This window comes from Daphnia pulex, chromosome 3, assembly GCF_021134715.1.
Source record: "Daphnia pulex isolate KAP4 chromosome 3, ASM2113471v1".
In the NCBI taxonomy this organism is placed as follows: domain Eukaryota; kingdom Metazoa; phylum Arthropoda; class Branchiopoda; order Diplostraca; family Daphniidae; genus Daphnia; species Daphnia pulex.
In genome coordinates, this window is record NC_060019.1 from 11,570,934 (window position 1) to 11,585,339 (window position 14,406).

At 38.6% G+C, this 14,406-nt stretch overlaps 1 protein-coding gene across 1 annotated transcript; it reads left to right on the forward strand.

The window, feature by feature from the left end:
* Window positions 1–830: 830 nt before the first annotated feature.
* LOC124189846 (myoneurin-like) lies at window positions 831–2,913 on the forward strand. The gene is made up of 5 exons (XM_046582322.1): window positions 831–1,012; window positions 1,134–1,580; window positions 1,666–1,835; window positions 2,206–2,371; window positions 2,497–2,913. The coding sequence occupies exons 1-5, from the start codon at window positions 949–951 to the stop codon at window positions 2,874–2,876; spliced, it is 1,227 nt and encodes a 408-aa protein (XP_046438278.1). The 5' UTR covers window positions 831–948; the 3' UTR covers window positions 2,877–2,913.
* The last annotated feature ends 11,493 nt before the right edge of the window (window positions 2,914–14,406 follow it).

Consider the following 14,406-nt stretch of genomic DNA (forward strand, 5'->3'; position numbering starts at 1 on the left):
GTTTTCAACCTGGAGCCATCGAAAGCAGTTTTCAGTTTTGTCAAAGCTACTAGCGATCAGTAATGGAACGATACCTTAAGGTATTTACGAATGTATATTTTCCATTGTTTCTTTATTAAATATGAAAACTACTATAAAATGTTATCTGTATATCTATTACAAGTTGAATAAGTGGAAGCTAATATATCAGCAAGTGGGAATATAGGATTCGATTGTGCGGCTACAACCGGTAGCGACATGACGTTGCAATAAGAATCCTATTGTTGTTTTAGACAAATTTAGAAATTCCTATCCGGCAGCCTGATATTAGAAAGACCAAGGTAACAATAATCGCTATAATGGGAATCGATTGTGTAAAAGATGTGTAGTCCGATGTAGCCTGTGTATATATAGGCTATAGACGACGAAGATCCTTTGAATGAAGAAATAAGAAATAGACAGCAGCAACCACATAATAAAAATTGAAGAAGAAGAACGGTCCTCTATTGTGTTGCTTGTTGAACATGTTTTTCGATTGTGTACTGAAAAGAGACAATGCAGCACAGGTGTAGACCAATAAGAATTGGTGCATTTGATTAGCTTGGCGGCGATTGGCTGGCACCAGCCATCAGGTAGGAAATGACATCATCGATTCTACCATCAAGACTTGACCAATACCCGCAGTTGTATTATCTATTTCTCTTTCTATGCCGAAATATTGCTGCGATGCATGAGGTCCCGCCCTTGTGTGTGTATCTCCGTGGTATTGCTGCTCCTGCGTTGGTTCATCCACTTTCCAGGTAATTGTGTGGGAAGTCTCTTATTTTGAGGCTACATCATTCCCAGTAGTCGGTCAGTTGAGGTCGAGACATCGATACGAAAAGAATATTTTGTAAAATCTTTCATCTCACATAGATGTTATACATAGCCTACATCATAAGGACGCGGAACGTGGAAAACTAGGCTACAATGTTTGGAACCTGCTTCTATCTCCCTCTTTCGTCCACTAATAATCCAGCGATTCCTACAAACGGTAGTTATACAAAAATTCTATAATAATACGTAACAAATAAATTACAGAATTAACGGTTATATTTAGATTTTTATTATTTCAAACTGAATCTTTAAAATTATGTTAATTTATTTTACTGTAGATCTTCCTTTAGATTTGAGCTGTAAACCTAAGGGATGTAAACGAAACTCAAACAATCCTTTTTACACAGAACTTCCGAAATCAAGCAAAAATAATAACCAAACAAAAGTAACGAGCATAACAAGAGAAGCTTTGGCATGCACATCACCTGCGCTTCCCGCTTCATTGCTTAAGTTGACTAAGACAAAGGATACTTTGGCTAAACTAGTCAGTGCCGACAATGCAAATGCTGAATTGAGAGTAGTTTCATCAGCTGTGGAAACCGATTCAAATGAAAATTTATTCCTTCAAGAGAAAAAAATGTCCACAGCCGTTTCACTAACTTTACCAGCTACAGAAAGTAACCAACCGAAGAGAAGTCGCGACAGAGCTCTTCTGCCTTGTCAAGTTTGCGGCAAATCATTCGACCGACCTTCGCTGTTAAAACGTCACATTCGTACTCACACTGGTGCTGGATTAATACAAAAAAACCAAAATGATCAGCATATAACTGCAGCAGGACTAAAATCTAGATTTATTGTTCCTGATTTCAGGTGAAAAACCACACGTATGCGATGTATGCGGAAAAGGATTTTCGACTTCTAGCTCGTTAAATACTCATAGAAGGATCCATAGTGGTGAAAAACCGCATCAATGCCCTGTATGTGGTAAACGATTCACGGCTTCTTCGAATCTGTACTACCATCGGATGACTCACGTTAAAGTAAATGTTTTATCTAAACTTTACAATTGATATGATTTTTTAAAAAATATTTTTATTTATGTATTATTCTAAAGCCGAACGAGCTTAGTCGGTTGTCGTTTTGCTTAGTAGGCCTACTGAATAACTTAATATAGCCTGTACCTTTGCTTTTTGACTATTTTCTGATATAACGTAGGTTATTAGCGTCGGTTATCGTTTTATAGCTATCACTAGCTCTTTTACTCATCCATGTTGCAAGGCATTTAAAACAAAACAGAGAAGATCACGAGTCATCAAATCTGAACATGTTATTAATTCTGTTATTCTAGAAAATTACAATGGAATTAAAATAAACGAGAATTAAATAATAAATGTCTGTTTCGCTTATCAGGAAAAACCTCACAAGTGCACAATGTGCCAAAAATCATTCCCCACACCAGGTGACTTGAAATCACACATGTACGTACACAACGGCAGTTGGCCCTTTCAATGCAATATATGCAATCGAGGCTTCAGTAAGCAGACAAACTTGAGAAATCATCTTTTTCTCCACACAGGTAATTTTTAAAAAGTTCATTATCTGAATGGTAATAATTCGCATATAGCTACAGATTATAGCGCATTTTGTATGCGTTTCATTGAGTTTTAAATCATACATCGTAAACCTTTCTTTTATGTATAGGAAAAAAGCCTCACAATTGCTCACAATGCGGGAAGTGTTTTGCCTTAGTCTGCAATTTAAGAGCTCACATACGGACTCATTCTGAAACGGATTCTTGTCATCCCGACACAAACGCTGTTCAAATGAGCATCACTTCAGCTGTACAAGAACCGATCGTCCAATCACAGCAGGCGGGCATATCTTTTTCGGAACGAAAGCCGGAAATAGAAAACCGTTTACTCATCCCAACTCCTTGTCTAGCTGATCATATCTTATTCTGGCAAACTATCCAGCAACAGTTGACTACCAAAATATTATTACAGCAACAGCAGCAGGTTCAGACCCAGGATCTACATTTCATATCGTCCCCGTTTTGCCGTTCGAAAAAATTGTCAAAATAATTCCGAATAATTCCAATAACTAAATAATAATGAAATAGTTCTATTATTATTATTTTTGAAATTACGAAAGCGGTAGCTAGCCCTTTGATGATGATGCAGTGATTGCTGCATGCATGCAACAAACAATAATAAAACCAGCAAATGCCATATTTGTTTTTATTCAGACTCAAAAAGTAAGACATTTACATAATGCTGGATTAAGAATCTTTTTGGTATTGCACCATTATTGGGGGTGTAATAAAAAAAAAATATATATACTTTTTTTGCTATTTCCTCTCTATATAGGCATAGATAAAGTATAAAGAAGTGGTCTTTATCTGTGATATAGGGCTGTTCGACATCTTTTTTTACATTTGTTGCCATCGTGGCAACGCAGCATTCGAGTCAAAATGATGTCTGTTACAATAGCCCGCCCCGCAATCATAATCGGTTCAAATCCGGGGAACTTTGGTCTAGCGTAAAATTGGACTCTTTTGCTATTCGCTTTCCTGTAGCTTAATCATCTGCCCGTAATAGATTTTATCGTGGGAAATCTGCCCAGTACTTGAAGATTTCGTCACCAAGGCGATGCTATAGACATCTGGTGGTGATGCTGGTTGTTGCGTCATCAAAGATTGCGTCATCACGGCGACGGCATCTGGTGGTGATTTGTTTGGGCATGTTCCATTTTGGGGGAGGAGCCTGTGTTGACACATTATGCGTGACATGAATTAGCCCCTACCCCAAAAGCTTGTTCTTTTATTATATATGGATTGCAATTCAAAAGTACGCGACATAGCCAAAAGTCGTGCGCAGCTTACGCCAATGCGCACCACTGTGGCCTATAGCCGAACTAGAAATTGTTTTATGCTTGACTACTCCCATATTCTATGACCATGAGTGCGATCCGTGGGAGTAGTATGTGATATGTACATAGGTTGAGGTAGGGAGAACCCCTCTGATTTTTCAGATTTTTGTTTTCATTTTCCAAAGTAGTTATGACCCATTCTAAAAGTCTTTGGAAAGCCGAGAGGACCTTACTCAAATTAGGCGACTTTGGCTTTTTTGGAGTTGAATAGGGAAACGCGACTTTAAAAAAAAAGACCGGCATTAGCTTTATATCAGGTCTGATTTTCAATTTTTTTCATTTATTTTGAAGTCGGTTTTCTCTCGCACCAAAGAAAAACAAAGGGAAGGGAGCGGAAAAAAGGGGAATTCTACTCTTTCGTTTTTCAACTTAAAATGAAACTACACGAAATGTCAACAAAAAATGATGAAAGTAGAATTTCAACCATGAATAACTTTTGAAATCCTATCGGGTAATGGAATATTTGTCCCTATACGTATTATGGACACTTTCCTAAAGGTTTTAAAGTTGAATTTTCGTTTGGGTAACGCGGATTTCGACCGTGGCACACTCCGAAAGTATTGAAATCGTAACACGAAAATTTCTCCAAAAAATGATGAAAGTGGATTTTCAACCATGAATAACTTTTGAAATCCTATCGGGTAATGGAATATTTGTCCCTCTACGTATTATGGACACACCCTTGAAGGTTTTAAAGTTGAAATTTCGTTTGGGTAACGCGGATTTCGACCGTGGCACACTCCGAAAGTATTGAAATCGTAACACGAAAATTTCTCCAAAAAATGATGAAAGTAGATTTTCAACCATGAATAACTTTTGAAATCCTATTGGGTAATGGAATATTTGCCCCTCTGCGTATTATGGACACTCCCTTGAAGGTTTTAAAGTTGAAGTTTCGTTTGGGTAACGCGGATTTCGACCGTGGCACACTCCGAAAGTATTGAAATCGTAACACGAAAATTTCTCCAAAAAATGATGAAAGTAGATTTTCAACCATGAATAACTTTTGAAATCCTATCGGGTAATGGAATATTTGTCCCTCTACGTATTATGGACAATCCCTTGAAGGTTTTAAAGTTGAAATTTCGTTTGGGTAACGCGGATTTCGACCGTGGCACACTCCGAAAGTATTGAAATCGTAACACGAAAATTTCTCCAAAAAATGATGAAAGTAAAATTTCAACCATGAATAACTTTTGAAATCCTATTGGGTAATGGAATATTTGCCCCTCAACGTATTATGGACAATCCCTTGAAGGTTTTAAAGTTGAAATTTCGTTTGGGTAACGCGGATTTCGACCGTGGCACACTCCCAAAGTATTGAAATCGTAACACGAAAATTTCTCCAAAAAATGATGAAAGTAGAATTTCAACCATGAATAACTTTTGAAATCCTATCGGGTAATAATGAAATATTTGTCCCTATACGTATTATGGACACTTTCCTAAAGTTTTTAAAGTTGAATTTTCGTTTGGGTAACGCGGATTTCGACCGTGGCACACTCCGAAAGTATTGAAATCGTAACACGAAAATTTCTCCAAAAAATGATGAAAGTAGAATTTCAACCATGAATAACTTTTGAAATCCTATTGGGTAATGGAATATTTGCCCCTCAACGTATTATGGACACTCCCTTGAAGGTTTTAAAGTTGAAATTTCGTTTGGGTAACGCGGATTTCGACCGTGGCACACTCCGAAAGTATTGAAATCGTAACACGAAAATTTCTCCAAAAAATGATGAAAGTAGAATTTCAACCATGAATAACTTTTGAAATCCTATTGGGTAATGAAATATTTGTCCCTATACGTATTATGGACACTTTCCTAAAGGTTTTAAAGTTGAATTTTCGTTTGGGTAACGCGGATTTCGACCGTGGCACACTCCGAAAGTATTGAAATCGTAACACGAAAATTTCTCCAAAAAATGATGAAAGTAGAATTTCAACCATGAATAACTTTTGAAATCCTATCGGGGTTCATAATTAGAACATGACAAAGTTCACATTTAGAATAAGATTCATAGAAAATCTTCCAGGAACTGCGAAAAAACTCTTTTCTGAGATTGAAGTTGCTATAGTATTTATTTCACTTGTTAAAACCATTTCTTTATTGACTGATTCAACACGAAAAATACCATTACATGTTATAGGAAAGGTCTCCACCACAATTTGGAAATATTCAGGCTAGAACTTTGGGACGTTTTTTTGTTTTTTCTTCAACACCAATGCAACCTGTCACATAAAAAGAGTTTTCTCTTATAATTATTGTAAAATAGAGTATTCTACACTGATTGAATATTTGGGACCTAGGTAATAGAAGATTCCTCCCTTAACCTATTGAGACTTAGTTTTAATTTTGGTTTAGAGTACTAAGCCTGTGCTGTAACTTTAAAGTCATGAAATCACATAAATAATGGCAGAAAAAACTTCAAATGCTCATAACTTTTGGAATTTATTTTGGTGTTTGAATATTTGTGAGTTAGGAAATAAATAACCACACCTTGAACCTTTTGAGGCTTAGTTTTCATTTTGGTGTTCGGTACTAAGCCTTTGGTGTGACCGCAAAGTCTTGAAAACACAAAAATGATGGCATAAAAAAAATGCCAATGCTCATAACTTTTGAAATTCATTCTGGTGTTTGAATATTTGGGAACTAAGTAATAGAATACAGCCCCCTGAACCTTGGTCTCTCTAAAACGTAGAGTGTTAAATATTCAATTACCAAAATGAATTTCAAAAGTTATTCATGTTTGAAAATGTAGGGCTACTTTTAACACTTTTGGTTGACATTTACTGATTATTCCAACACTCAATACCAAATATGAACGGTATTTTCTTTATTAAAAATTTTTAAGCTCAAATGATGATGCTGACACGGATAGAAATAAAGTTCATTTTGATTCCTATGTTCTTTATGTTTTGTTTGCCCGATTGAATTCTAGGACGATCAATTGCAGCCAACAAAACTTGTAGCAAAGTACTGCAAACCCCCGCTACGGTGCGCACTGCCACATGCCGCACTGCCGAAGCGTTAGACCATGAAGTACAGACCAGAGCGTTAGACCACGAAGTGCATTCTGTACTTCATGGTTAGACGAATCAATTCCGCTGCTCCCCTTGCTCCACCGCTGCCACCTCCGTTTTCTTTCCAAAATAATATTTTCAAATATTACTGTTTTCAAATATTACTTAAGTAATATTACAGTAATATTTTTCGAATGGAAACGTATCTATCAATAGCAATGCATTGCAAATGCAAACAATCGATGAAAGCCTTTCTGCCGATTGAAACCGCTAGATGGCGCATGGCGCTTTAGTCATGTAGTATTGTTTGTTGATGATACTGATTCAAATAAAATTCTTAAAAAATAAATGTCCCTAGTCGAGAGCTATGAATTTAGGGGCGTCACTTGGCGTTCCGTAGAGAAATGCTTTTAAGATTTTGTAGTTGATTTTTTCGATTTTAGCGTATACCTTCCTCCTCATAGTTTATATAGCGAAAAATTCGCCGAAATAATTATGAACTAATTAATCAATTCGCGGTTTATTTTGACTAGTCGTAATTGCGTAACAACTAGGCTATCGATTGCGTTGCTTTGTAATTTTTCGTATCAGCAAAATTGAAATTGGGTACTTTTAGTACGTAATAAACTTATTAGAACATATAAACAGAAGCAAGCTTATTTAAATTACGGCAGTATTCCGTATTCGGCAGTTTGTTTTCCCGTTGGTGCAACGCCCGTGATTCAATCGGTAACGATGAACGAAGGAAACGGGTGATAATGATATAAAGGAAATATTGAATTCTGGGTAGATTGATAAGTGACAGTGCTGTTGATTTAGAGCGCCGAGAAAAAAATTCACTCTTCTCTGGGTGACTGTGACTAAAGGTGAGAGAGAAAGGGCGAGTGATGAGAAAAAGGCGAGGCGCGAATTGAAATCAAATGCGAAGCGAACGTTGCTTGGTATATGTAAATGATCTCTGAGTTTCACTGGTGGACAACATCGGCGACTGTGTGCAATCCCGATGGATGCTGGATCCCTAAATTGTGCTAATGGTACTCAGGTGTTCCAGCCCTATCTATTTTTCCGTTCTTCCTCTTTCCCTCCTATATACCTAATGCCATGGATTTCCCACTTAAATCCCCGATCGAGTTGAAAAACCGGGGACCATCCCAATGAGAGGTTTTTGCTCTCTTTTTTCATTGCTCGGATCAGCTCGAGCCAAAATCAATGGCAATATATAGGCCTATAGATTGAGCCCAAAGGTCTTTATGGGCTACTCCATGGTGGTAGGGCCTACTGTTCGGCCGCTCTATGACGAACCGATTCAGAGACGGAGAGAAATCAGCCAGTCAGCAGCGCGAACTTGAGAGCACACAAGAACTAGAGCTCAGCACGAGAGAAAGATCGAGAGACGGAACGAAACCTTGAGGCTATTGACAGTCTTCCTTAATTGGACGTAATTTAACCTTTTCCGATCGGCTCCTTTGAAGTCAGAGACCTCGGCAGGTGTTCATCGTTTTGAAGGAGCTCAGGTCTCCTCCTTCTCCTCCGCCCTCTTTTTTTTCTATTCCCTCTCCCTCTTTCAATTCTTCTTCTTTCATTTTTCTTTCTTTTTGATTTGATATGCGTCAGCCAAGCCAAGGAAAAACAGGCATAAGAAAGAGAGAGAGAGAGAGCTGCAATAGAAGAGAACAAAAATGAAATAGACGAAGAAAGATCAAGTATATATATGTACATGAAAACCTATATAGCGAGTATATACGTATAAGTTGTATTGCAGCGCTACTTTGAGCTGTTTTGCTACACGAAACAGAGAGGAACCAGCTCGAGGCCCTTTCTTTTGTGTTTGCGCGTCCGCGTATATTTGTGTCTTGTTCGGTTCTATGAACGAGGAGCGGCACGCAGCTAATTCATCATACATCGGGACTTTGGAGAGCAGCACGCTGTTCCTGATGATGAATACGTATATGTATATACGTAGTACTTATAAAGAGCCATCGCTATACATAACCGCTTTTGCCCAGAAGACGCCATGCCGCAAAAGATATTCTTTTCTCTTTTCCTCCGGTTTTGGTTTTGGTTTCGGTATTTTATTTTTTGTATCATTTGTGTTTTTATTCTTTATTTCTGGAAGCAATCTACAAGACGCGATATTGACTGTCACTCTTGTGGTGAAATAAGGGCGGCGGTAAAGGGTATACCTGTACCTAATATATAGCAGCAGAACAAACTGATATCAAGCAATTATTAAACTAATTCGATCCCTATATATTTCGGTGCGCTTTGTTGGTATGCACACAGGTTCAAGAAACGAAGGCAGCAAGCCAACAGCAGATATGATGGCGGGGATGTAGAGAATAAAAAAAAAAAGAACGAAGGAAAGAGAGAGAGAGAGTTGAAATTAGATTAGATAAGAAGCGAATTCCAGTCCAGCAGCGGGCTTACAGCAACTGCATTCTTTTTTTTTTTCTTTTTCTGGTCAAATCAGAACTGAAATCCGGTCATCAAGACTATAATAATAATGATGGGCTCGTCTAATTTGGTTTATCCATTGAGATATGAAGCGAGATACGTATATACATATTACATAGCATCGCGAGCTCAATAGTTATTTATATAACGTTACGCAAAAGTCTTGCAATATGTTATGATATACACAGTATGATTGAATGAAAAGTATAGTACTTTGTTTGTCGGCCTTTATTCGATGCTAGCTCGTGACTAGAAGACATGAAATTGTTATAAAGTTTTCCTTTGTATGTTAAGTACCTATAATCTACTTGATAGTGTAGCCATCATGCAAGCATCCTCATTCGTTCTTGCTTTGATCATTTTCCTAAGCATGCTGAGTCTGTAATCATCTCAAATCCGACCGAAATCATGAAAGCTATGTTGCAGCTACGCTTGTATTGCTGCTCTGTCCACAGCTCTATCCACAGTTCTATATAGGCTATATGCTTTTATATTTACTTCGTTTGCTCGAATTCGGTTATGCCATATAGAAATAGATCCCTATGTAATACAGTATAATAGAAACTACAAAGTCGGTATTTTCCTTGTAGGCCTATATACGCGCGCAGCCGCGCAGCCCTATGATTAGCTTATACGCTCGTCGATAAAAAAATGTATACCGCATTCTATCTTTAAGCCTCTCTCTATACACATACGAGCCAAATATCTAAATACCTTAAAGAGATATGAATCTCATCAGTCCCGAATGGTCAGCGATATTAATTAAAAATTTCTCAAGGCTCTCAGGGCTTTACTATACTATACTATTGGCCTAACGTACTATACAAGGGGAGGTGGTTTTAGGGTGTAACTGGGTTCATATTGAAAACGCATCAAAATGTACTTTTCGGATTAGTTTTTCATTCCCTTTTTTTCGAGAATGGGAGGAAAAAGATCGGGAAGAACTTGGGGATATATACGTATATAGGGGCTGGGAGGGGGGGGGGTTAGAGTTCAGTCGAGCGAAAGAAACACTTTTGACTGGGAACCCATCAACGTCGCTGAGTAGTGGGTGGAGCCGAAAGATGGGTGGGTGGGTATATGGAAGGCTATATGTCGGAGACATTGTAGGATAAAGAACGAGTGCTGGCGGTGCTGGTGTTGTGCGCTCGGCTGGATCCATGCGGAGGAGGACGGGGAGTCAAGTGGAGGAGGATACAGTTACTGCTGTCATTAGTGTTTCAATTAAGCAGCACTTGACGTCGGCAACGGCTTAAACTTTTTCTTTCTCGGCTGTCGCAACGGCGGCGGCGGCAGTTTTCCTTTTCTTTTTTTTTTCTTTTTTTTTAACCAAGAAACATTTCAAAAGGAAATTCACTATACGAAATAGGAAACCGTGGAGAGGGGGGAGGAGGGAAAAATACAAATTTACTGTATGATGTGTGCTTCGAGCTATATAGCTAGCGAGAGTAGACACCAAACTCCATTCCTTCATTCTAATTGGAAGGTGACAGCCGCCGATTGTTTTGGACTGCAAGGTGGCTCGTCGCTATTATGGCTACAACTTTTGGCTCACAAATAAACCCTATACGACTGACTCTTCATCTAAAAATCGTATTGTATAGCCTAGTGCGTCATATAATATTATAATGTAATAATAGCCCATCGGGCTAGAATTTAACGAGTTGTTGAAAGTTTTCAGAAATAGTCGGGGTCCTGAAAGACAAGCGATCTCACTAATCACATGATTCCGAAGATATCGTTATGATATAATTTTTATAGATTATATTAATAACCCACAATTAATGAATTGAGTTTTGTTATTGAAGATTCCGGGGTGAATGGAAATCAATTCCCTCAAAGATTCATATCGGTATTTTGAGGGGGATTGATATGCACACTGCCAGAAATTAAATTTGGAATTATTTTGGTTTTTGAAGTTTAGATTTTAGACTCTTTGTATTGATTGTGTGTAGATGTAGGCTAAAATGACTGACTTGGAATGTCTTTTATATGTAAACTGGTGGTTCTGCTGATGTGCGTCCGCTCGCACAGTCCGCAGCCAAACGAATAAAAGGATTGCGATAGGACAAGCACACATACGAAAACCTAGAATAGAGATAAAACGAAGCTGAGTAGAATTAGAAACGTTTGTTTAATATTTGATTTTAGCTATAGCTCGAAAAAATCCGGCGCAACCTTTTTGTGTTAAAGTTGTGGTTGGCTTGTTTGTTTGCTCCGTTCTGTTGTGTGCGTTGTGTGTGTGTTTGAAGAAAATATATTTAGACTGGTTTGTCTCGTGCTTATTTCCATCTGTTATTTCTTCTTTCTCTCATTTTTCTTCTCCGCTGTTTAGTTATTGCTTCATCAGCCTATTTATTGATCTTCGAGATTCTGTTTTTGTTTTTTCTTTCTTTTGTTTGTGCGTCCGTCATTCGCGTGTGGTCGTCCCTCGTGTTTTGACTTTCACTCCTGTATCATTGGAAAACGTTTGTATACTTGCCAAGTAGATTATATACATGGCCGGGGCGGAGGGGACGACGACGTGATGCCTTTGCGTTCGCCCTGGTGTTGACACGACACCAACAACTCGTTCGCGGGTTGTATAGGATCTCACTCACTCGTCGGCCGACTCCAGCAGTGGAACTCCCAGCACTCGTGCTCTGAATAAGCCGACCAGCTATCCTATATATTAGCAAGAGTGGAAAGGAAAAAAACAAAACATGATAGATAGTAGACAGACACTGCTTGCTGCCTTTTTTAATATTTGGCCTCTCGATCAAGCGCTAATAGATTTCGAGTGCCTGCGCCATCAGTCGCACATTTTTCGGTCCTTTCCAGTTTCGTGCGCTGCATGTTGGCCATGTTTTCGAGTCCAAATCCGTTGTAAACCCCGGACTTATTTATTTCGACATCAGCTATATCCTATGTATATAAGATTATATAGGTTACTGCATTTGTATAGACCACGACGTATATTTCCACACGGAGGTATCAATAACGCGGCATCATAACACGACCTCCTTGTCGTCCTGCACGCGCGGGGATGTTCATATTAATAGTGAGAGGGCAGCAGACAGTGTTTGTATATATTAGACTGAGAGCTAATGAAAGACGTTTAACAGAACACACATATTGCACAAACAGCTTCCAAGTATCAAATCGAGAGCCCACCGAAGACGACAAATATTCACAGGCGATATAATAGTGTACATACCGTACGCTGTCCTAAAGGGTATACGACGAACGGAACCAGTAAATAAAAAAAGAAAAGTTGGTTGAGAAAAGCAAGTTCGTGGGAAGAGATAGGAGTGAATACAAAAATACGCCGGTAAACGGCGACCAAAGAAAAGAAAAGAAAAAGTCAATGATTTGCTTTGCTAGAAAAAAAAAATAAATCAGGCAAAAAAAATGAATAATAAAAGGATGCCGCCAGGTCGTCCCACCTGGCCTAACTGCTGTCTCGTCTCTGTGTGTCGCGCTTTGCTAACTGGCCCCGTCGCGGTCGTGAGGAACTAAGCATTTGATGATTTTCCTTTTAACAGGGATCTTCCATTATTTCCTTTTTTCTATACACACCATCACCATACACCGTGGCCGAATCCAAATTGTACATGCATATATACAGCCTACTGTATATGAACACCATGAAACGAAAGAGGACGAAAGAAAAAGGTCGGGGATTTCTTCCTTTTTTTTATTATCATTTTACTTTGATTTTCCGCCTGTTCCTGCCAAATTTTCTACGACTCATCAAACCGTCTTTCCTCGCTTTTTTCTTTCTTTCTTCTCCACTAAACATATTAGTAGCCTATATAGCCTCTACATCCTCCTCCCACTCTTTTTTTTTCGTAGCGGACCCAAAGACTGCTGCTGGGATCCTCAAACGATTGAAACGAGGTATATAGCCTGGGAGAGAGACTGCCAAAAGCTCGGCTTAAAAGGTACATGTATAGGAGAGGCTAACTACTACTATATACGTGCAGTCCAGCACTGGTCCAGGGTCTTATAGGGCGAAGGGGGCTGGAAGAAATGTCTCCTATGAACTTCACGGTTAGCAAAGTTAACGACATGCCTAAAAACTTTTTTCTTTTTTTTTCTATAATGTCCGGCATGGTTAAACGAGCGAAATTCGTTTTACACTACATTTTCATTTTCCCCTCTGAGTTTTTCCTTTTTTTTTTTTTTTTTTTGTTTCTTTTTACCTTCCCCCTCCTGTTTTTGTAAATATTTCAATTTGATTTTTCCAAACCGTCTCCTCATATTTTCTCATTTCCCAAAAAATTACGGACGGTTTCGACTAATATTACAAAGTTTCCTCCCCATATCACGGGTGCGGGTTGTTGGGTTGCTGGGAAGGTAAACAGATATACAAGGCCCATTCTATATATATTATATAAGTCGAGGTCTATACGCGCTGGGGCCGCTGCGAGAAACCGTGCCGGGTTTTTATTATTATTATGATGATGATGATGATTTTTTTTTTCTTTCTTAAAAAAAAATCTTGCAAAGGCACTACTTGATAGAGCCTGTGTAAAATGGCTACACGGTGATGCGATTATGTACGGCCCGAAACGGTAAACGTCTTGTAATAAAATGTTCAACAAGTTCATTTCATTCAGAAATATATATAGAGTCCGATCTTTGCTGGCGGAAAGAGTCGGTCCCTTTCTTGGCAATCTCCATATAGGAGCATATATGTGTGTGTATAGCTTTCATGGCCGCTGCTGGCCTATGCTGAAGGAAAAGCAACTCGGACTCTCTATATATTAACGGTGCGGAAATGTGGATTCTTTTCTATATATCCATGTCGTCTCTCTCGGCTGTCTCCGTCTCAAAAAAAACACGCGTCTATAACCACTTGCCGCCTTCCTTCCTTTTGGCTAGTGTTGTTCCGTTGTGCTTTTTTGGATTCGTTATCGTTATCGTTAATCGTTATTTTTTCAATTTTTCATTCGTTTCGTTCTTCGTTTCGTTAATTTAAACGTGTCGCATTTTTCTCTTTTTGCGACCCGTTATCGTTTACCTTACAATTTTTTTTTTCTAATGAAGTAATGAATAGGCCTGTTAGGCCAAATGATGTAGCGAAAATAATGACCTAATTCCTCGCTAGGGGATCGCTAAGCCGCTAGTAGGTGGTCATCCCAAAATTGAAAATTCCAAATTTTGAGGGAAAAAAAAGTTCCCCCGGTGGTCAAAAAATTTGAAATCTCTACGGTTTTGATA

Bases quoted from the DNA above. Each gene is read 5' to 3' on its own strand.
- LOC124189846 (XM_046582322.1), top strand. From the start codon at position 949: ATGTTTGGAACCTGCTTCTATCTCCCTCTTTCGTCCACTAATAATCCA. The intron at 1,013-1,133 runs GTAGTTATACAA...ATTTTACTGTAG, and splicing joins TCCAGCGATTCCTACAAACG to ATCTTCCTTTAGATTTGAGC. The intron at 1,581-1,665 runs GTGCTGGATTAA...TCCTGATTTCAG, and splicing joins TCACATTCGTACTCACACTG to GTGAAAAACCACACGTATGC.